Here is a 23,717-nt window from a genome sequence, read left to right on the forward strand (position 1 = left end):
CACCCAGGCGACAGTGAAGTGGCTGATCAGAGCTCACTGCAGTCTCCTCCTGGGCTCAAGCAATCCTCCTGCCTCAGCCCCCATGTAGCTGGCACTACAGGCACATGCCACCATGCCTGGCTAATTTTTTGTATTTTTAGTAGAGACTGGGTTTTGTCATGTTGCCCAGGCTGGTCTTTAACTTCTGGGCTTAAAGGATCTGTATGCCTCAGCCTCCCAAAGCGCTGGGATTACAGGCATGGGCCACCGTACCTGGCCTACATAAATACTTTTTAAAATCCTTTCTCAGTTATCCCCAGAACCATCTTTTGCCATAAATATTATTATTGTCTCCATTTTATAGACAGGGAAACTGCACACAAAAAGGTTAAATAACTCGCCATAAATATTATTATTGTCTCCATTTTATAGACAGGGAAACTGCACACAAAAAGGTTAAATAACTCGCCCAAGGTCAGCAGCTTTTGTAACTGGCAGAGCCGGGATATTCCCCCAGGGTCTGTGACTCCGCATCTGCTTCTCTCAACCTCTATTCTGCATTGCTTGATGAAAATTTCACCACATCGCTCTTCATCAGTTGGCTCAGGTGAGTGTCAGAAGGAACACTTTAAGAACGGGCCACACAGATGAGGAACAGGTGTCTGCCTCACACTCACCAAGTGCTTTTTCATCATGGCATCAAGGATCATGGAAATGCTACACCAGCCCCTCTTTTCTGGAGCAATGTTGACCCATGTCTGGGCAAATAAGAAAGGTTTCATATGAGTATGTCTGTTCAAATAAATTCTAACTTTCTCACTGGGAAGGAATGACTAGTTCCCACGACTCATAGGACACCACCCCCCTATCCCAATATCAAAAATATCACCTCCTTTTTTTTTATACTAGCACACAGTGAGAAGTGGTACGCTTCTGTTTTTCTCAGTTTTCATCATAAGCTTTGGCTGTCCCTGGCATTCTGTATGCCACACATGTGCCAAATGCTGCAGCACGAGGATGGGCTAGGGGCAGGAAGGCTGCACAGGAAAGGGGGAGGGCTGGGAGAGGACTTTTGTTAGGTCAGTGCAAAAGTAAGTGTGGTTTTTGCCATTAAAAATAATGGCAACCAACCTAACACAATTTATTGAGACAGTAGTACATGCCAGACTTCATTTTTAAATTACAAATGAAAATGCTATTATCCCTATAGCCGCCATGTTAGATGGACAGGTTGGAGGAAGAGAATGCAAAATGAGTTCATTCTGATTCAAAGTTCTTGGTACATTACCTGAAAATGTGTTTACAGCAGGTGAATATCTTCCCCTAGAAGAGAGAGCCTCACTCAAGCCATTCACTTCTTTAATCAGAGCTCAGGAACTTTCCAAGCTAATTTGTTTTAAGCAATTTCCTGGTGAAAATCTAGCACAGAGGTGGTCATACCTTCCATTTGAAGTGCTAATAATTCACATTGTAACTCCAGTCGGCTCCCTTGTCTGCATTTGATGTACTTTGTGAGATCATTTTAATATTCCATAATCACTTTAATATACTGTGTAATCTTGGACAAGTTACTTAGGTTCTCTGAGCCTCAGATGCTTCATCTGTAAAATGAGGGGGTTGGGCTGGATCAGTGATTTTGGATTACTTTTTCCTCAAACAAAATTTTATGTGGCACTCCAATATATAAGAGAGATCAAAGCATAAGTATTGTAAGCATAGCTGAAGCATTTATTAAGCAGACCTACTATGTTTCGAATGTTGTGCTGGGTACCTGGGAAACAAAGCTGATGGAACACAGCCTCCACTTTCATTCTAGTAGAGGAGACAGACACATAAACTAGGACAGATACACAACCCTGAAACAAGCATCAGATGCAGAAGTGGTGACATGGACACGGTGGAGACAGCGGCTGGTGAAATAGGGAGAGCTCTTGGGGGAGTAATGAGTAGTTGTATTCCTCGGCCCCTCCCGGGGTTTCTGTGCAGCCATGTGGACAGTTCAGAGTATGCTGGGGTGGCCCACCTCACACACATCTGTCTCTCTACTTGTCTGCTTCAGGGCTCTAGACTCAGACAGGTGCAGACCGGAGACAAGGAGGAGTGAATGCTGTAGGGACAAAACTCAGCTGTTGAGGCAGAAGAATCAGGGAGTAAATACCTGAGCCTCTTGTCCCCTGAGGGACAGTTCGAAGGCACATTCTACACAGTTTGTTCACAGCTGTGCTTACCTCAATAACATACATTTATTGACTTTCTCTTGTTCCCTGACTTGCTTTCCCATTCCCTCATCATTGCTTTTTGAGATCACTTCCCAGATAAAGAACTCACAGCCAAATCAGTGTCTCACGCTTTGCTTTCAAGGGAACCTAACCTACAGGAGTAGCCATGGGACATGTGAAAGGCATTTCTGAGGGAGGGGACAGCAGGAGATGGCAGAGTACACAGGAGCCATAAGCGACTTGGTGCTGGCTGGACCATACCACCTGAGCTGTTGACTGCATGGAATCGGGCACACTCCCATTCATCTATCCTGGACACACAGGCCACTCCAGCCCTCAACCACTGTGTGCTTAGAGAAAGCAAACGAACCCTAATATTTGCTAACCCAGTGCAGACAGATGAGCAGTGCAGTTTTCTAGGGTTAGGAGAGTCAACTGTCTGCTGCTTTTGGAAACAACATCCTTTCAGGAGCTCCTGTGACTCTGGTGGATGGCAGTGCCCTTTCTCATCACACTCTGCCTTGAGTTCTAGGGCGGCTGACACAGCCTAATCACATTCCAGTCTTTCTCTGGAAGCAGAGCTCATTGTGATTATTACCTCATTGCATTTAATCTGCAAATGAGGAGTTAGAATTTAAAATGTCTCTTGAAGGGCAGGAGGTGTGGACTAGAATTTTACAGTAGGAAGGAGTTCCTGCATTGTGCAATTGCATGAACATAGAAAAGAAATGAAAATGAAAAAAAAAATAGTAAATGAGGGAAAGGGAAAATAAGGATGGCAAGGTAAGGGGGAGCTAGCAGGGAGTTATGCAAAACTCATGCTATAAGTCCTCTTCAAGACTTGGCACTGTGGCTCATGCCTGTAATCACAACATTTTGGGAGGCTGAGGCAGGAGAATTGCTTGAAGCCTGAGTTCAAGACCAGCCTGGGCAATACAGGGAGACCCTGTCTCTACAAAAAAATTTTTTAAAAAATTAACTGAGCATGGTGGTGCATGTCTGCAGTCTTAGCTACTTGGGAGGCTAGGGTGGGAAGATCACTTGAGCCCAGGAGGTTGAGGCTGCAGTGAGCCATGATCATACTACTGCACTCCAGCTTGGGTGACAGTGCAAGACTCTGTCTCAAAAAAAAAAAAAAAAAAAAAAAAGTTTTATTCATTTGCTAGAGGTAGGTCATAGAATTGAACATAACCTTCCCAATCACTACCATGAAAAGGAAAACGCCATCAGTTACGATATTTACAGAATCCATAGGAAAAAAGAAACCAGTCACTAAGGAAAAGCACAACTATTTGTGGTACTGAGATGAGAGTAAAATTCCTCCATGCATCCTAAATAGAGAGGCTGCTGTCTGATTTAATGAAGAGCATCTGTAAACCTGTCCTTCTGGGAAACAAAATGATGAAGTGCACAAAGCTGTTTCTTAGGACATCCCTCAATATAGGCTGATGGTACCATGACAAAATGCAATTCAGTAAAAGCAACTTTATGAGGGTGCCAATATGGTATATCCAGGTACTAAGCTCACTGATGTTCTACTTAATTCATAATTTAGGGATAGATTTTTGGGTGTCTAGAAAAATGCACAGACTGCATTTACTTTAATAATCTTCCATAAATACTGTTTTTCCCAGCTGAGCATTTAAAAAATATTAAGGGGCAGTAAGTTTGAAATCCTCATTTAGATGGTGACTGTTCTAGGTGGGGCCACATTAGGACAGCCAGCTGTGACTCAGGACCCTCAGTGTTTTCATGGGGAGGGCGTCCAAGATTCTCCTCAGAAAGTAACTTTGCCTTCCAACCCAGAGGTCAATGGGTGATTGAAACCTCATCAACTTCATATCATAAAGCATGGATACAATAATTTTAAGCTGGAAAAAATATTAAAGCAGGTGCAACAAACCTGCTTCTGCTGCAGGTGGATGAACAACCATTCATTAAAGTAGCCATGATATGACTGACTATGCAAAATGCCATTCCATGTACACCCTCCAAGACAGACAAAGTTGCAAAATATTGCAAAGTGTACCTGGGCAACAAGTGACTGGCTGAAGGGGATTATGAGTTACAAAGTAGATAAAAAATGTAGCCATGTCTACCAAAATGATGGCTCCGTTTTAGAATAATCGTTCTGTGAGTCCTCTCCAGTGGAGAGTACCTGGTGAGCAGGAGTTGTAATCTCAGATTTCATAATAAAACCATGGCGTCTGTCTATGAGTTTCTCTGTTCTCTAGTGCTGCAGAGCACATCTACGGCTCAGCCTTAAGTTAGAGATGGAGAAGTGTAGCAAGGACAAAGGCTGAACTTTGGAAGATGGACTAGAAAAAAGAATTGGCTGGATTTAGGTAAATCTCAAAATCTTGGGATTGGAAAGGATTTCCTCCAAGGTCAGTTTGTCCATGGCTCCACCTAATGTCCCCTTAGAGGGGCATTAACGCCTTAGAGGTAAGCATTCAACCTCAGGCTGGATGCTTTTTAGAGAGGAGAGGATACCACTGTATAATGTAACTCCCCTTATCGTTGAGCTAAGTGGTTGTTACAAACTAAACCAATTTTGTCTCTTAGCAATTTTTACCCAGTGACTCAGAGTAAGACCTCAAATCAAAATCTACTCCTCCCTTAAAGTGCAACAGTTCAAAAACAACTGAAGACAGCTCCTCAGAGCTCCCTGTTGTCTTCTCCAAGTCTTCCAGAAGAACCTCTTTCCATATAAGGTAACTCTTCTCCTGATGAGGGTTGCCTGATTTCACAGATAAAAATATGGAATGCTCGGTCGAAATTGAGTTTCAGATAAACAAGGAATACATTTTTTAGTATAAGTATGCTCCTGTATTTGGGACATACTTATACTAAAAATGTATTTCTTATTTACCTGAAATTCCAATTTTACTGGGCATTCTGTATTTTCGCCAGGAACCCTCCCTACTCTGGATACATTTTAGTTTGTAAATGTTGTACTTAAAATATAGTGCCTGGAACTTAAGACAATATTCTAGTTGAACCCAGAAGTGCAGCTCACGTGGTGTGAGAAAGGCAAGTGGGGAAATGGTAAAAGGAAGAGGACATCTTCCTCCTCCTCTCCCTCCTTCCCCCTCCTAATTTATGTGTGAAGACTGGGATAAACTCCCTTCCTCTGAGGGGAAAAGGCCTCTCCTGGGCATAGCAGCTCAGAGACAGCGTACAATGTTGACGGGGCACCCTTGGGCTCCATCCTACTTGGCAGCCCTGACCTTAGGTAAAGAACTTACTCCAACATCCACAGTGCCTGCAGCTATTTCTAATGTGTTAGCCTCTCTTTTGCACAAGGGACTGCTGTCTCTGTTCATTTGAGGAGATACTTCCAGCCCAGATGATAGCATATTTGCAGAATACAACACATAATGGCTTGTGCCTCTCTTATCTATTTACCTTTCTTTCAATTCCTTTGCTCTTGTGGTTTCCATCTCCTCCCCATCCTTCACTGTATTCCAGGTTTTTCATGCCAGGTTTTTCATGCATTAAATTAGATGATAAGCCCCTCCAGGGCAAGGGCTCTGTCGGCTCCTAACCCAGGAAATAGCCTCAGTCTTGGGGAGAGCTTTTATTGCCAAAGCCTCACCTCCATCCAATTCCTTATTTTCTCCTCACACTTCTCCAGCGCAGTGTTCCTGCAGGCGTGATGCTATGTGGGGTAGGTTCCCAGGGAGACACTTTTGGCCTGGCGGAGGTGGAATCTGGAACAGTTCTAGGTCATTTAAGAACACTTTCTCCACCATGTTCCACTTCAGTCTTTTAGGGCTGAAGAAAAGATGGGGAGGATTGATAGTTGGGTGGTTATGGAGCAGGACCAGCCCTCAGGCAGGACCCTGCTTAGCCCACACCAAACAGATGAGGTCCCTTGCTGTTTTCAAACTTGTCAGATGAGCATTCTACAGCTTCCCACTAATCTCACCAGTATTGCAGGACTCTCACTCATGGGGAAATAAAGGCCTCCTCTCACCACCCCTCCCTTTTTAACTTCTAATTTCATTTTCTAATTCTGTAATTTAATCCTAAATTTCTTTTTGCTTAGTCATCCCTGTTTAACTTTAACCAGGAAAATATACATCTGGACATGGAACAAGGAAGACTGAGGTGAAAATGATTACTGGAATGAAACGTTGCCATGGAACAACTGTCCCTGAGCCCCTGCTGAAGTAGGTAGGGGTCAGGGTCATTTGGAGACTGTGTGCGTGTGGCAGGGCCAAAAACCCCAAGTCTAGGTGAATCTCAGATCAGCAGTTTCATTCACTGGGAACTTTTTAACATTTTCATTCACAAAGTTAAATAATATGATGATGTTTTTGCCTGATCTCAGCAGGGAAACTTGTTTGGCGTAATAGTATGAGGACTCTTGTAAGGTTTTAGGGGTATCATCTGCAGAAGGACATGTGTAACCAGAAGACCATAAGGTCTGACTGCTATGACCAGTGCCCCTTGGGGGCACTATGGTTGGAGAAAAGAAACCTATGTCGGCACTCTCCTTGGGGGTGGGCGTGAATCAATTAGAATTGCTAGAGAGTGAGTCTTCCTGCCCCAGGCAAGCCTATAGACTAAGACAGGAGAACAACTGGTTGGGGCAAAAGCCTTAGCTGTATAGAAGGTTACTCACTCTGGTAAATAAATATCTTTCATAGTAAAAGCATCATCAGATTCCAGAGTCATGAATTAACAAATTGTGCCAGTCTGCTGTGAGTGCTTCTTCCTTTATCCATTGGTAGTCAGGAATGTGCAAAGGGTGTGGTGGTTATAACCAACAGTCTAGAGTTATCAATTTATGCTTATTTTTTGCTTAAAAAAATGGCTCTTTGGTTAACTCCCATGACAGTTAACTGCCAGCCACCAGCAGGCTACCCACTTCAGTTCTCATTCTACCTGCCTTACCTAGACAATTTTATTTATTCTAATCATTTCAACGGTTAACCACTGTTGTTCCCATGATTGTAAGGTGCACCATTAATTTAATAACACCTGGGCGTGGGTGAGGCAAGAAGAATCTCTATCACACTAAATACACAACATGTATTGTAAGCTTATCCCTACACTCCACAGCTAAAGACCTACCAATTTTTCAAGACTCAATGCATAGTCATGACAGCCTCCTCCTGGACTAGCCGCTCCCTTGTGGTGTCATGACTCTACCTTGCACATGCTATCACAATGCACAAACTGTAGGCTCCTCAAGGGCAGGAACTGTCTGCTTCATCCCTGTACCCCCAGGATCTAGCCCAGTGTGTGCCATTAATTCACTCTATAAATATACATTAGGACCTACCATGTGCTAGGCACAGTTCCTGTCACGCATTGTTTATTAAACAAAAGAGTTTTTAAAACATCTACTCTGCCATAAGGTGGGATACAAGGTGAAAATGTGACAGCTTCTTAGGCCCATGCATTATTAGACAGAGATGGGGGCAGTGTATATGTTTCGCTAAAATGAATGTGACCAAGTGCCACAATGTATGGTTCAGACATTAAGTTTTCTAGGTGGTTAAGAAAAGGAAAGATGAAGGATGAGCTGAAATCTGAGCTGCTGAAGGTGCCAGGCCTCACATTTCTCTGAGGCTCCACTATCTTCCAAGGCCTAACATTAGGCTTGCATTCAAGGTTGATTGAATGAAATTGGAAAACTTCCCTGTAAAATTCTAGGGAAGAATTGGGATGGGGAAGAGAAAGGAATTACAGTGTGTATGAACGGAACCAGGAAAGGCTTGGTGGCAGAAAAAAATTTAAAAAAAATTATTGTATAAAATGTACATAACACAAAATTTACCATTTTAAAATTACAACTTTTTTTTTAGAGACAGTGTCTCACAATGTTGCCCAAGTGGTCTCAAACTTCTAGCCTCAAAAACAAAGAAAAAAGAAAAACAAGAAAAAGTTCTGGCCCAGTGGCTCAGACCTGTAATCCTAGTCCTTTGGGAGGCTGAGGCAGGAAAATCGCTTGAGCCCAGGAGTTCAAGACCCGCCTGGCCAACATAGGGAGACTCCAGTGTCTACAAAAAAATAGAAACAATTAGCTAGAGTGTGGTGGCACACATATGTGGTCCCAGCTATTGAGAGGTGGAGGTGGGAGGATTGCTTGAGCCTGGGAGGTCAAGGCAGCAGTGATCCCTGATCGCACCACTGCACTTCAGCCTGGGTGACAGATCGAGATCCTGTCTCAAAAATGAAATAAAGAAAAAAGACAAAACAAATAAAAACTCCTGGTCTCAAGCAACACCATCCTCGCCCCCGCTCCCGGCCTCCCTCTCCCCCCCGCCCCCGCCCTCAACTTCAGTCTTCTGAGTAGCTAGCATTACAGGCACCAGTTACCATGCCTAGCAATTTTAAACATTTCTAAGTGTACCATTCAGTGCCATTAAGTACAATAACGTTGCACCACCAGGAATGAATTTTTAAGACTCTTTCCAAAGGGTTCATACCTGGCTAATCACACATTTGATAGTGGAAATAAGAAACATTTGTTGGTTGAAAGATGGATGCATGAGAGTAAAAGTAGTGTTCTTCCCCAGTGTGAGTGTGGGCAGTTTCTGCATAAGCATCTGTGATCCGTTTTCCACATGTGAATGAAAGCCCAGTGAGGGGCACTGGGCACCAGTCCTGCTCCTTGCGTGTCTGAATCATGCTTGCTAAGTTTCAAGCAAGGAATGCTCCGTTTCTCCCAATACCCGTGGGGCCTTTTGTATTCAAATCAAAAGCACAAAACTCTATTGTGGGGGGAAGTATGAGTCTTTATTGGCAACCAGTGGTGTCCACTTAGAGCAAGAAATATGAAGTCTTAAGAGTACATTCTATATGAAGTACTATAGCTATTAATACACTTGGGTTTCGTTTGTTTTTTAAATGGGTGTCTTTGTGTGGAGCTGTTCTAATCAGTGCCACAGGCGCTGAGGAGAGGGAGGGTGCTGGGTAAGGAGGAGGCAGGCCCACCCAAATCACCGGGGAGTGGGCAGTCAGGACAGCGGGGTTCTGATTTTGCCTCTTCCCTGTGAATCCTTGGGCACCTCACCGAAACACTTAAGGCCTCTGTATGGTAGACGTTGGAATCCGTGGCCTTCAAAAGTCCTTTCAGCTCCTTCGCTCCCATCTGCGTAATTTTTGGCATAGGCCAAGCGGCTGGTTGCTGGGGTGTTTAGCTCAGGACGAGAGGCTGAACGAGCGGGGAGTTGATTGAGGATAGACTAGACACGCGTGGGTGACTCCAGCGTGATGGAACGCGGGGTGTCCCGGGATAGGGCTAAAGCGAAGGGATTTCCAGACGAGTCTTTCCCAGGCCAACTTTTAAAGGTCGGAGGAAAGTTTCTCGTGGGGTGGGGGCCTAGAGGGGAAGGCAGGGTGGGCTCCGACGCCTCCTCGCCTTTAAGCGGGTGGCCCCTGCGCTTCCTCCGTTACCTGGAGCGGGGAGGGGCTTGGGAAAGTTTGTGTTTGTTGCTGGCAAAGCGCCGGATGGGAGGCGCGGGCGGGCGGGCGCTGCGGTTCTTCCCTTCTGTTTTCGGGAAGCGGTCGGGGCTGCACACTCGGATCGGCGGGGCCGGCTCCCGGGCCCGGCCGGCTGGAGGAGGGAGGGAAGGAGGCGGGAGGGAGCGAGCGGAGCCAGGGGCGCACGTACGCCCCAGCGCTGGGATTTATCGGCTCGCGAGGAGAGCGGAGCAGGCGCGCGGCCCAGGCGGAGGAGCGCCGACTCTGGAGCAGCCGGAGCTGGAGGAGGAGGAGGAGGAGAGGCGGCGGGGAAGGAGGAGGAGGGGGAGAGTCGCTCCCGCCGGGCGAGCATGGGGCGCCTGGCGCCGAGGCCACTGCTGCTGGCGCTCCTGTCGCTGGGTGAGTGTGCGCCGGGCTCGGCGGGGCGCAGGGGGTCTGGCAGGGCCCTGGAGGGCTCGGTGGGGCGCGGCTGCAGCGCGGGGCCTGGGTCACTGAGGGTGCCCGGGCTGCTCCCGGGAAACCCGGCCGGGGTGCGCGGGCTGCTTGGCCCGGCGGGGAGCGGCCGCGGGGCCGCCCGGAGCCTGGCGCGAATCCGCCCGGGCCCCGCGCGCGGGGTGCAAGTGGCGGCTCCGCCAGGCCGAGCCTCGCCCCCAACATGTGCCGGGGGGAGTGGCCCGGGCCGGCTTTCCCCAGCCCTCCCTACCTGTTGGCCGCCGGGAGCCCGGCTCACCTTGAACTCCCGGCCCGGAAGGTGCTGCGGTCCCGGCCCGGGTCCCCCGCTCGAGAGCGGAAATGTGAGCCTTTGATATGCCCCGCCATAGCCGCAGCCGGCCGGGTCTCTCTTCGCCCAGCCCGCGCGGAGTTGCCTTTCCAGGGAAGCGAGAGAATCCTCCAACTTCCTTCCACGAAGGTCACAGGGTGGCCCGGAGCGTTACAATGGAAATCGGCGGGCGAGTCCTGCCGTCATTTTTGTCGTGGCTAGATTGTCTGCCTCAGTCTTTTCTTTTAGCTTTTCTTGAAGCTGCCTAGCTGCGTATTTATACACAAAGACCTAAGAGCCTGGCTTCTCCAACTTTTTCTACCTGTTACTTTTCCTCCCTTACTGTCCCCTCATCTTCCACCCTCTGGAAACCCTCGGTGCCCCGTGAGGTTTTGGCCCAGCGCCCTCCCCCCACCCAAGGAATCTTTTGTGGGTTTTTTCCCTCTCCATTTTCCATTCACTCCATACACAGACACCATCTTCACGTAGATCCACATGGTGATCCTAGCCAGCCACGGAAATATGTTTATTAAGTGCCCACCATGGTACCCCAGGGCCGACTCTTAAATGCTTTGATATTCTTGGATCCTTGTGGTCAGTGTCAACCAGGACAAGATGATTCTTGTGACCTGGCCTGGGGTTCTCTTCCAGGCCCCTAGAGAAGGCAGATCTGAGTCTTTTACAGAGCGCATGGTGTGCGGTGTCCGTCCCATCCAGGTCCCAGCTGCACACAGGGCAAATGACTACTCTGCACTTACGGTCGGAGGGTCCCAGAGAAGGCCTTCTACAGCCACTCCCCTACTGGGGACACCGGGGGCCCACACTGCTCTAAGCCCCGTGACTCCTGCTGCTGGTAAACCAGCCTTGCTAGCTTCTGTGTTTTCTTCCTTCACCTTGAAGAGATTTTCTCAACTGACTCCCTCAGAGAGCTCGTCCAGCCACATTGCTTCAGCTTCAGCCCATGTGCAGGAAGCTTCCAGACTTCCACTTAGTTTTATGGCATCTTTTCTATAGTCCCTGATCCTAGTGCTTTGTTTTTATTTTTGAAACAAAGCCTCACTCTGTCACCCAGTCTGGAGTTCAGTGGCACAACCATAGCTCACTGAAGCCCCAAACTCCTGGGCTCAATTGACTCTCCCACCTGAGCCTCCTGAAGTGCTGGGATTACAGGCATGCTCCACCACACCCGGTGGTAGTGCTTTTAATCTTTACTTTTCACTGCGGGACCCTTGTAAGTTGTATGTTAGTGGTGCACTGCTGTTATAGTCCACACACATTTATTGACTGTGTGTGTCTAGGTCAAGCAGGGCCGTGGCCTGGGTTTGCACAGATTGTGCACTGTGCAACTTCAGGAGCTGCTGTTCACTTTGTAGTCTGTGTGAATGACTCCCCCTAGAGTTGTGCAGTTCGTTGAACAACCCGGGTACCAGTTATGAGGGTGGGATGAGGTAGAACTTTGAAAACTTTGAAAACAATGCCCTTCAGTAATCATAATGAGGGGGGAAGAGGGAAGGGGGCGAAGAGAGACTGACAAAAGCAAAATACAAGTGGGGAAAGCACAGCTTGGGGAAATCTTGATTGTACTCCAGCATATCCTGTCCTGGCTGGATGCCTCCTATGAATTACACTGGGAATTTCTGTGGTGTCACTAGCCGGTGCCTTTTCACCTGACAGTTCTCTGAACCATTGATGACCCTCCTGATAACTCTGCTGCCACAGAATCTCACTTGGCGTGACTTCAGCCTGACCTCTGGGAAGGTCTCCCTGTGTTACACTACTCTAGCACTGTACTGATCCCTGAAATGTAATACATTGATAAGCAAGATCATCTTTCCTCCTAGGGAGTAACTTGAGTATAATCTTGGTATCACTGCTCTTTTTGACCTCCACATTCACATAGTCTCTCAATTCTTGCGTCTCCCCATAGCACAGACTCTAGCTTCTTCCTTTCCTTCCTGTTTCTACGGCTACTGTCTTAGCCCAGGTCCCAATTGTTTCCCACACAATTAGTGTCTTCCTGGTTGGTTATTTCCTCCAGCCTCCCTTTTAAGCTCATCCTTTTCCTAAATGATCATTTTTGGGGCTCCCACCTGTTCTCACTGGGTCCTTATGACTTTCCTCCAAGGAGATGTTGCCCCTAGTGTCCTCCCCTACAGTCTTCTCTGGCTCACACACTTTGTTCTATCTAACCTGTTTGCTCTCCTTTATGTAGACTATATTAAACTTTCCGGCCCCTTCTACTTCTCACCTCTTGCCTGTGTATTAGTATTTCCTTTTTCCCCTAAAACTCACTTTCTCCATGAAGCCTTTCTAAACCCACCTACCATGATCGCACCAGAACCCACCCAGCCACATAGGGCAGGTTTCACATCCATTGCCTGTGTCTGATCTGTCTTGCCCGTCCACTCAGTGTGGCATTTCTTGAGTGGCCACTCAAGAAATGTGCCACATTCACAGAGAGAGTGCCACTCTGTGTGCAACCGTGTGTTCAATACTGGGAGTCCCAGACAAATGACCAAGACACAGCATCTGCCTGAGCGACTGGTGGGTGTGAGTGGACAGAGAATAAAATAGCTAACCACAGGCCTGAATGAAATACCTGACGTGGAAACCAAGTGTGGGAAACAAGGAAGGGGATGATTAATTTTGACTTGGGGGTTGGGGCTGGTTTTGCTGAAGAGGTGACATTTGAGCTGAGCCTTGAGGATAATTAGAATTTTGAAAGAAAGGATAGAAGAGCATTCTAGGCTCTGGGGAAAAGCCTAAAGTGTGGATGAGTGAAAGTACATGGCTCATTCAGAAATGGCACGTAAGTTCTATGTAACTGGGAGGAGGAGGAAATGGGGGTGCAATTATTTGGGGGAGGAGGAAATAATGGGGGAGGAAAGGTGGGTTTGAGATAGATCCTGTAGGTTTTGCGTGCTGTGCTGAGGAGTCTGGACTGGGAGCGGTAGATTTCTTGGCGCTCTGGGTGCTGCCAGGCAGTCTGTGCCCTGTCATCAGAGCATATATTTACTTCATTGTATGTAATTGTCTGTTCCCTACTCTGATTGTTTCCCCTGGGGGCAGGGGCCACATTGGTTTTGTTCACTACAATGTCCCTATTACTAATAGGATATATAACCCATACTGGGTGTTTGTTACGTATTGGCTGACTGAATACTTATAAATATATATGTCGTTTTATCTGTGGGAATGGGTAGCCATTAAAAGTTTGTAGGGTGAGATTAGGAGGACAGGGTGATGTGTTGAGGAGGATAAACCCTCAACTAGTGCAACATAAATTGGAGAGTGGAAGGCACAGAGATTGTAGGGTGGGATTAACACATTTTCTTCATTTATGTCTTTATTTGGGTAAATCTATTGAGATACTTTTTTAAGTGTCAAAAGCATCACATCAGTATTTTAGAATTCAAATAATATAAAAGGACTTTGTATTAATCAGGGAGGCTAAACTGCTCTAACAAACTCAAAGCATAGTGGTTCAGACAATAGATGTGTCTTATATAACAATGTGAGGGAGATGCTTCAGAGGGAAGGGTTGGGTGGGAACCCTGCTTTCCACAGTCATTCTAGCTCCCCAGCTGGTGGCAGTTTCGCTGTCTTCAACTCACAGTTTCTAAGATCACTTTGGTAGTCATCTTCACCATTCCAGCCCCTACAAAGGAGGAAAAGAGTATGGAGTAGAATATATGGAGGCTTTGTGGGTCAGACTTGAAAGTGGCACACGTCATTTCTGCACACGTTCTATTGGAGAGACTTTGGGCCCATGCCACACTAGCTGTAAGGAAAACTGGGAAGCCATGTGCCAGCTACTATGGAAGAAGGGAAGGACAGATTTTGAGGGAACAGCTAGCAGTCTCTGTGTTACTTATAAAGGATACAAGGTCAAAAGAAAAATCTGGGCTAAACATGTCAGCTCATGCCTGCAATCCCAGCACTTTGGGAGGCCAAGGCGGGAGGACTGCTTGAGATCGGGAGATCGAGACCAGCCTGTGCAACATAGTGAGACCCCCATCTCTACTAAAAAATAAGAAAAGTTAGCTGGGTATGGTGGCATGTGCCTGTGGTTCCAGCTACTTGGGAGGCTGAATGGGGAGGATCACTTGAGTCTGGGAGGTCAAGGCTGTAGGGGACCGTGATTGCACCATTGCACTCCAGCTTGGGCAACAAAGTGAGACCCTGTCTCAAAAAAAAAAGAAAAAAAAAGGAAAAAAAGTGTCCACCCTCCTGCCCACGCACAACCACTCCTGTCTAATGTGTGTGTGTCTCTGCATACTGAATATTTTGTTTGTTTTTTTCCCTCATAGCTTCTGTACAAGGCTTTGCACCTAATGGGCACAGACTAATAATAGCTACAATTTCTAGATGGCATATCAAGCGTCAAGCTCTGACATACATTCTGGTATTTATTCCTCAGAGCAATACTTTGAGAAAGTCACTATTATTTTCTCTTTTTTACAGGTAAGGAAACTGATGCCTAGAAAAGTTAGTTAACTTGTCTAGAGTCATACAGATATTCCCTAGAAGACCCAGGATCTGATCTCAGGACTCCATTCTGTCTCTTCTAAGGAAAAGTTGACTTATAGTCGCTAAACCTTATGCTGTGTATTGCTTGAGATTAGCTTAGGTGAAGAAGGATGATAGTGGTTTGAAAGTGAAAGTGCATTTAAAAATAGGAGGATCCAGGATTAGTGCAGCCCAGGCACACTTCCTGAAGGGAAGGATAGTGCCAGCATGTACCTCAGAGGTGTGGCATCCCTGCAACCCTAGCAGGTGGACATGTTGGCTCTGAGGATGGGCCTAAATGCAACTGTCTCTGGAAAGCCTGAAGGAGGAGGAAGGCCAGCGGGAGGAACCCTAGTGAATCCATCCAGCTTTAACAGTCTTTGAAGTGTTGTGGCCTTCAGAGATTCCTTGGCACTCATTTTAGCCTTGTTAACAGAATTCCTGTATCTGCCAAGCTGATTAATGCCTGCCCTGGCTATAATTATTCTTATTAGCCTGCTGAATAGGAACTCTAGTTGTCAGTGATCATTCCTTGCAAGGCAGCAAGCTAGTCGACATTTATGTGGCTATTTTGTTTTAGCGATGAACTGCTTTGCTGATTTTCCACCCATAGATTGAATGTGCATTTTCACATTGGCACTGCGTCTGGCAGTTAAATAAGGTGTGTGCTTGTCTGTCGGTGTGTGTCTGCATCTCACTTTATGAAACGAAGTTGGAGGGATGCTGTCCAGGCAGTTCATAGCTGTTTTCGTTTAATTGCATTGGTCTCTTCAAGGCAGGGTTGCAAGGGTCATTTGACTCTGCTTTGGGAAAATAACTTGAACTGGCAAAAATTCTTCATAATTTATCTTCTGGAAAAGGCGAAGTGCTGCAGTTGGCACAGTCGGTGGTTTTTTCGATCTTGGACTATTTCTCCCCACACCAACTGTAGTCTTTGGGAAGCAACAGAATTCGACCCAGTAGTTAACACTGTCGCGTCCCAGCAATATGCGTTTCCATTAGGCTGGAGATCATGGCTCTGTGTATTTGCTTGTGTTCTTTGAAGGCTGATTTCTCCACAATACTCTGTAAGTGTTTGTGGTAGATTATGGAGTCACTAAGCAGCATGATTCAAGTCTAAGTAAAATGTTCTGGGCCCTTAATTGCATCCTGTTTCACACCTTTACAAGCAGTTGGAATGTGAAAATATTTACATCACTTGGGGTATTTCATAGGAGTGGAGAAGAACCCGTGGCTACTGTTGCTCTGTCTAGGATGAATTTGGCTTAGAATAGTGAAGAGTGAAATTGTGCCTAAGGGTTCCGGGCACATTTCAGAGTGGGTGCTACCTTGGAATCCTAATGAAATAGAGATAGTAGGCAGATAGATGAGTTACTTCTTGGAGCTTAAAAGTGACTCCAAGCCAGGAATATTCTGATAATGGCTCTTCCTTGCTCTTCTTTAGAGCTGGGCTAGACAGAACTTCCCAACTAATGGGCCGCAGTAAGGACCCACATGGGTTTCAGGTGGGTTGTCATGATATTGATACCCACAGTGCAGGGGCTGCCTCTAAATCCAAAGGCCTGCTTACCTGGAGAGCTACACAGATATTATCATTTCCTGTGTGTGCTATGATTTGACGAAGGATGGCAGTTCTCTCCTTCACTTGGTGAACTACAGCCCTTTAGCCCGAGCCTTGGAATGAGCTGTTTGAAGATGCAAGGTGAGAAGCTCAGTAACACGGCTAGCAGCTCATTTATTCAGCAAATATTGAGCAAGCGCCTGCTATTACACGCCGGGCATTGTTCTGAGGATTGCTGTATGAACAGAGCAGACTCAGATCTGCCCTCAAAGGGTCGGACAAAATGCACTAGATGTCAGAAAGTGGACGATTGAGATGAGGGTCAAAGGGCAGGTTCTTGGAAATGCCTGCAGTGAGGAGACAGGAAATGAAAGGGAGAGTGCTAGGAGTAGTCAGGGAAGGGGAGAAGAAGTACCGGGAGAGCACAGCTCTCGGAAGCAAAGCAGAGATGGGTGTGAGTGGACTCGTTAAAGAGGGATTGGTCACATGCTGCTGCAGAACTGGAAGGATAAAGACAGAGAAGCCCTTGGATATGGGCACTGTGAAGTCTGCCCAAACAGTGAAGGAGGAAGGGAAATCACAGAACTTGAGAAGTGGGTGGTGTGGGGAAGGAACTCTGAGTCAGAAACGATCGCCCACCTTTTCAGGTGGTGTGGAGCAGAAGACCACTGTGAGGGTAGTGGCTCGGGGCACGGCAGAACCAGATCAACTTAAACAGGATCCAGGAGTCTCCAAGCAGGCCCACAGGCCAGCTGGGAGACTCTCATGGCAAAGGACAGGCTGAAGAGCAGTGAGCAGCCGTGACTACTGGGTGTGGACTCCAGAGAAGGTGGCATGGGGGGTTGGGGTGCAAATAGAAACCCTAGCCTTGAAAAGCCAGAGAGGAGAGAAAGGAGAGGGAGAGGAGAGCGTGCAGAGAGCAGTGTGGTGCTCTCTGCAGTCTCTGCAGTGCTCTCAGACTGCCCTAAGAGTAGCCCCAAAGCTTCCCCAGATGTGCTAGTTAGAGGTTATCTATATGTTCCCTTGTTCCCTGTCTCTCTCTTTTTAGGACAGGGTCTCACGCTATCACCCCGGCTGGATTACAGTGGTGCAATCACAGCTCATTGCAGCATGAAACTCCTGGGCTCAAGCAGTCCTCCCACCTCAGCCTCCTGAGTAGCTAGGACTGACTACACCACCATGCCTGGCTAATTTTTTATCTTTTTTTAGAGGCAAGGTCTTGCTGTGTTTCTCAGGCTGGTCTCAAACTCCTGGCCTCAAGTGATCCTCCTGCCTCAGCCTCCCAAAATATTGTGAGCCACTGCGCCTGGCCTATATGTTCTTTCTTTCTTTATCTGCACACATATAAAATTTCCTCTGTGTCCCTCTGGATGTCTTCTTCCATGTTGATTGGTGGAATTAACTTACTCTCTGATAGCTTTTTGGTCTTTGGCTGTTAGGCAGAATCTCTAGCAAAGGGACTCTTGCATTTTGTAATCCATCTTTCTCTTATATCAGCTAAGAAGATTTTAATAGTTTGTATTACAAATAAGCCATAACATGTGTGTTTTTAAAACCTACTTCTGTTCTTTATACTCTTCCATCCTTACTTCATCTCCCAGTTAAAAGAGGAAACAATGGGGTTCAGGCTTCAGAATCAGCCTTTCATTTGAATCCTGCCTCCCCTCAGCGTGAACCTTGGACAGATTTTCTAACCTCTTTGAATCTCACTTTCTGTTTCTGTGAAATGGGAATAATACCTCTCTTGAAGGTTTTCCATGAAGATTAAAAACAATATATTTAGAAGAATGCAAACATTAGTGTGTGTAAGTTCCTAGAAATCTGCTACCCCAAGTGTGTTCTGTGGACCACCAGCATTGGCAGCACCTGGGGGAACCTCAGGTCCAACCTTGTGAATCAAAGTTTGTATTTGAACAAGATCCCCAGGGGATTCCAATGCATGCTAAAGTTTGAGAAGCATGTCTGGAGGAGTGTTTGGCACACAAATTACTTGGTAGTCTGGGCTTTCTCAGTGGGACTGAGGCAAAGCCATGGTCAGAGTCAGAGCTGGAGGAGAGTGGGCTGGGGCTGGACCCCATGGGAATGTGACAGACATTCAGTTAGCAATGAAGGATGGAAGACAGCTTAGGTCTGTAGTGGAGGCAGTGGGCCTAGTTTCCTGGCTTTATCCCACCAAGTTTGGCAGCCTAAGAGAGACAGCATCATGTGGTCTCTCCATGGAATGAGGGTGGAAGGAGAAGGGGTAAGGGAACCAAGGGAACTGATGAGAACATCACAGGAAAGAGTAGCCAAGCAGTACAGGTGGGATAGGCAGGTGAGTGGGGCTTCCAGGCCTGATGCACCTGCAGAAGGTTTGAGGGCCTGGAGGGCATGATGAGGGCATAAAAGCAGATTCTGAGGTGCAAGGGAGTGGGTAATCTAGAAAAGTAGGAGGTGAGGGTCAAGAGAGGTAACTTCTGAGTTCCAGGTTTTGGCAGCAGAGATCTAAGAGGTGACAGGCTGGATGGCCGGTAGTGACATAAGCATTTATTCAGAATTTTCGCCTCTTCCACCATTTTGACTGGTTGAGCTAATATCTGACTGGGTTGGGCCTGAATGGATTAGGAGAGAGGGGTGTGACTTAGAAGCATTAGCCCCAGGCATCATGGGGAAAAGGCAGTAACCTATGACTAAGATGAATTGGGGGTTGGGGACCAGGTGTGATGCAGAGAAACCAATATGAGGGTTCGTTCCTTCCCAGGAAATTCCTGTCTACCTTTTTTGTAGCATTTATTTTGTGCCAGGCACTATGCTTTTTTTTTTTTTTTCTTTCCTTTTTTTAGAGAGATGGGGTCTCTGTCACCCAGGCTGGAGTGTAACGTTGCAGTCATAGCCCACTGCAGCCTCAACCTCCCAGACTCAAGTCATCCTCCCACTTCAGCCTCCTGAGCAGCTGAGACCGGCTAATGCACTTTCCATAGATGAACTTATTTAGGAGGCTTCATAGTCCCATGAGGGTAGGCACTATTGTTACCCGTATTTAATAGATGAGCAAACTGAGTCACAGAGAGGTGAAGTCACTTGCTCAGGGTCACAGTGTAAGTGGCAGACCTGGGATTCAAACCCAGATAGTCTGGCTCCAGAGCGTGGGTTCATAACCACAGTACACTAGTATGTCTTTACATGTTAGTCAAAATAGATCTTTGAAAACACTGAAAGGAATTGATATAGTTAGCTAAATTGTGATAACATTTGTTTCCTTGTCTTTCAAGACAGAAGGCTTGGATTTTGGCCCTCGTCCTTCTACTCACTAGTTTTGTGACCTTGGACAAGTTGCTGAATAGCTCTCAGCCCCTATAAAATAAGAGCTGGGCTAGCTGATCCCGAAGGTCTCCCCTTCCATCTCCAGAATTCTTTTGAGTTCAGGCTGACCCGTGCTGTTGGCCATGTGGCCTCTTGGCGCAGCCCTGGCTTCCTGCCCATCTTCCGAGCACTACTTATGATTCTGCAGCCTGTGCCTATTGTCTCTCACCTGCCTGGTGCCTCTTCACAACAGTGGGTTGGTGCCTCTGAGGGCTCTGGAAATTGTTCGGTCCTTGTATAGGCAACTGCTGCCTCATTCCAGCCCATTTCCTGTGCACTAAAGATCTTTCCCTGTGGTTCTCTAGGGTACAGAGGTGTCCCCACCACCAGGCTAACTGGGCTTTCAGGCAGACCTCTGGGGGAAGTCACAGAAACGGTAAAACAATAAGCCATTTCTAGATGACAGACTGTTTCTTATCATTACTGATTTTTTGTGTGTGTGCAAGTTTTGATTGAGGATATCAGCCATGAGTAAGCTGGAGCTGACTAATCAAGCCTCAGCCCTCACAAATGTGACTTGTGTCTTCTCCCTTCAGCCTAGGAAAGAGCCTAGAAGATGCTCCACAGGTTGCCCTTTTCCCAGTGTACCCCAGACCACAATGAGAAGAGACACAGACATCTTTAGATATGTATAAATATTGCCACTACTTTGGATTTTACACCCTTCCTGAAGAGTAGAAGAGTTGAAATACTTTAATTTTTTTGAAGCAGGGTCTTGCTCTGTTGCCCAGGCGGGAGTGCAGTGGTACAGTTTTGGTTCATTGCAACCACTGCCTCCCGGGTTCAAGCAATTCTCATGCCTTGGCCACCCAAGTAGCTGAAATTACAGGGATGTGCCACCACACCAGGCTACTTTTTGTATTTTTAGTAGAGACAGGGTTTTGCCATGTTGGTTAGGCTGGTCTCGAACTCCTGGCCTCAAGTGATCCACCTGCCTCAGCCTCCCAAAGTGCTGGGATTACAGGTGTGAGCCACCATGCCCAGCCGAAGAGTTGAAATTCTGACATCTCCGATCAATAGACTCAGCTGGCCAAAAAGTGTGCTCCTAGCATTTGGGGACTTTCTTCCTTTTCATTGCTTTGGTCTGAACAAGGAAGGTTCAAAATGATGCTGGATAAATACCACCTACTAAAAGGATACATTCTAGAAAGCCGACATATTATAGAAGGAACTTATGTGTATGAGCTCAGTCCTCACTGCATCTTGGCTGCTGCCTGGCCCTCCCTGGCTACTTTAAGGTGCTACTGTTGATGCTGCTGCTAAGCCCAGTGATTTTATCTCAGTGGTTTTGGATGCAGATATTTTTGAGGCTTAACAAGAACTCATGAATTCTGGGCCATGTTTGAAGTAGCTTGCTGTCTTGTTCTGTTTCGGAGGTGTAGGGGTGGATAGTGCTTTGTGAAACCATTGCCCGCTTTAGGATGTACTGAGAAGAGAATATTAGCTGATTTGGTGTCTGTCCAGTGTACACTACTTTGCTTATGTTGCAGTGAGGAGTTAAAAACACAGATTTTTGGCACAATTATTCATTTTTCCATTTTCTGAAAGCTGGCACATCCAAACATTTTCTTATTTATTAGAAGACATTACAGTCCATCATCTTGGGTTGAGAAATCCTTACAGTAAGTTTCAAGTTAAGACCATAGTGTCTAACTCACGGCATGGGCACAGCACAGGGTACTTAGTCACATTAGTCAAAGTAAAAAGTTATAACCCTTGAAGAATTAAATTATTTGTGTCCAATTTTACTCTTCAATACAGGACATTGCTGCTTTTCTTTGTGATCTTATTTTTTTAGTACTTCAACAGCATTAATGGAATGTTAATTGTGTTTCTGACATTGTACAAGATTACAAAGTCCAAAATGGAACGGAACCAGTTACAAGTGAATGGCGGAATGGATCATAGGTGTTTTTTAAAGGCCTGGGTGAATGAGTTATTAGATCACTGTACATATGGGGCTGTCAGAATTATAGAGATGGAACAGAGGCCAGGGGCTGATATTATTGAAAAGCTCCATGGAGCAGGTGGGGCTGAAGAGTCGGGAGCCAGGAGCAGGACATGCGTTTCAGGTATGAAAGTGGGCAGTGCAGTTTCTCAGAGGTGGGAGCAGATACATGTGTACAGGTTGGTGTCCCATTTGGGGATTAGCTAACTTAAGTTGGAAAAATAATAGAGACCTTAGAGGATGTGGATATTAAACTCTGAAGAAGGGAGGTTGCTGGAGAAGAGGAATGTGAGCAAAGTCACCCTGAAAGATGTTGGCAGCATCGCCAGCGCCCACAGAGCAGCTAAGAGCCAGCATGTGTGAGGCTGGAGAGGTCCGCTGGGGCTTACAGGAAGCCAGCCTGCTAAATTAAGGTGATCAGTCAGGCCATAATCCTATTTTTGGTCGTTTCTTATAAGGAAAACAACTCACAGAACAATTACGGATGTTCCCCCCAGATAGTTTATCAGAGTGTTTCTTCAAAGGACTATGACCTGATAAGAGACACATAAGTTTTAGAGCAATGATGGGGAATTTTAGTTGGTTTTCTATGGAAACAAGGTTTATGCAATCATGTGATCTATTCATTGGAGTCCCACTTTCATTACCATTTATCCCACAAACAAGTTTCAGCGGAAACAGTAGTATGAATCCCAGAAAGCCTAGTGTCATACCTGGCTCATAAATAATTGGGGTAGGTACCTTTGTTCGCCCATCTAGGGAGGGCCACAGAGGTAGCAAGGTGGTATACACTGCCCAGTGGTACTCTCAGGGACCCCATGTTCCAGGACGGAGTTAGCTCACACCACAGGCTGAAAGGTAGTTATCATGCAGCAGGATGTGAGTTTGGTTGTTAGAAAACAGCAGTGATGAGGCAAGCTCTGCTTTCTGTCCAGTATGTTCATTTAAGGCATTTGGGCCTCAAGACAAGGAAGTGTGAAAACTGAGCATATAATCAAGTGTTGGTGACCCTTCTTGAGGTTTTCCCAAGTATCCCTCACTCCAGTCCTTAGAAATGACTGTAAGATAGATGCACACAACACCTTCTTTGGTTTACATATCTGTCTTGGAGTTATTTCCAGTTATTTGATTCTTTGGATTTCAAGTAAAGCCTCATTTCTTCAGAGAAATGAGGACATGTTTGGATCCAAGAGTGCTGCCGCCTACAGCATGGGCCGGCCTGCGCCAGCTTTTGGTGATGGGCTGTTACTCAGCCACCTTCCTTCAGAGCACAGCCATTGGTTTGTGATTTATTAGGATGAGGGTTTGTGTGTCTCACCCAACCGTAAGCAGCTCCAAAACAGGATCGTGTCTGTTTTTGCTTACCCCAGCATGTAGGAACTTGAATCTTTGAATAATTGAATTAATGTATGTGCTTAGAAACATGCCTGTAAGATGTATATAGTATATATATTTAAAATTGTGAACCTTAAATTATAAAGGGGGCAGAAGTTATCTATGTGTCCTTACTATCTTTCGTATGTGTGCTTATTTATCTTCTTTCATTTGGAAAGAATTGCATGTGACTCCTCTTCTAAGACAGAGGTTTTTGTGGTAGAGTAGGAGAAAATGAAATCTATACATGAAAAAGAAGGGGTGACTAAAGTCTCCATTCTTCCTCCTGTGTGGATTTTCTCGTTTTTTCCTTGGCAGCTTGGGTGGAAGACAGATGACTCATGAGTTCTCATTATTGTCTCTCCACTGCCTCCACCCCTTCCCTTTGCAGGGTTGATACAACCTGTTCCACCCCAGAATGGCATATGCTCCCTTCTTGGGCTTTGTCCTGGTTGGTCATAGTCTAGAGAAGCAGACTTCTTCAGTCCCAGTATATGCGTCAAGTGTCTTATGGCTGGGTTCATTCAAACCACGGACCGTCCGCTTGTCATCACTGTTCTCGGGAGCAGCCAACACTGAGCCACA

The 23,717-nt window shown here is 46.4% G+C and overlaps 1 protein-coding gene across 1 annotated transcript in view; it reads left to right on the plus strand.

Moving 5' to 3' along the window:
* Positions 1–9,715: 9,715 nt before the first annotated feature.
* Positions 9,716–23,717, plus strand: part of PTGFRN (prostaglandin F2 receptor inhibitor) — a 77,728-nt gene continuing 63,726 nt past the window's right edge. Inside the window, exon 1 of the mRNA XM_025386965.1 lies at positions 9,716–10,037. Coding sequence (XP_025242750.1) covers positions 9,989–10,037 — 49 coding nt within the window. The 5' untranslated portion in view covers positions 9,716–9,988. The remainder of the gene's footprint in view (positions 10,038–23,717) is intronic.

The sequence above is a fragment of the Theropithecus gelada genome, chromosome 1 (genome assembly GCF_003255815.1).
Source record: "Theropithecus gelada isolate Dixy chromosome 1, Tgel_1.0, whole genome shotgun sequence".
NCBI lineage: Eukaryota > Metazoa > Chordata > Mammalia > Primates > Cercopithecidae > Theropithecus > Theropithecus gelada.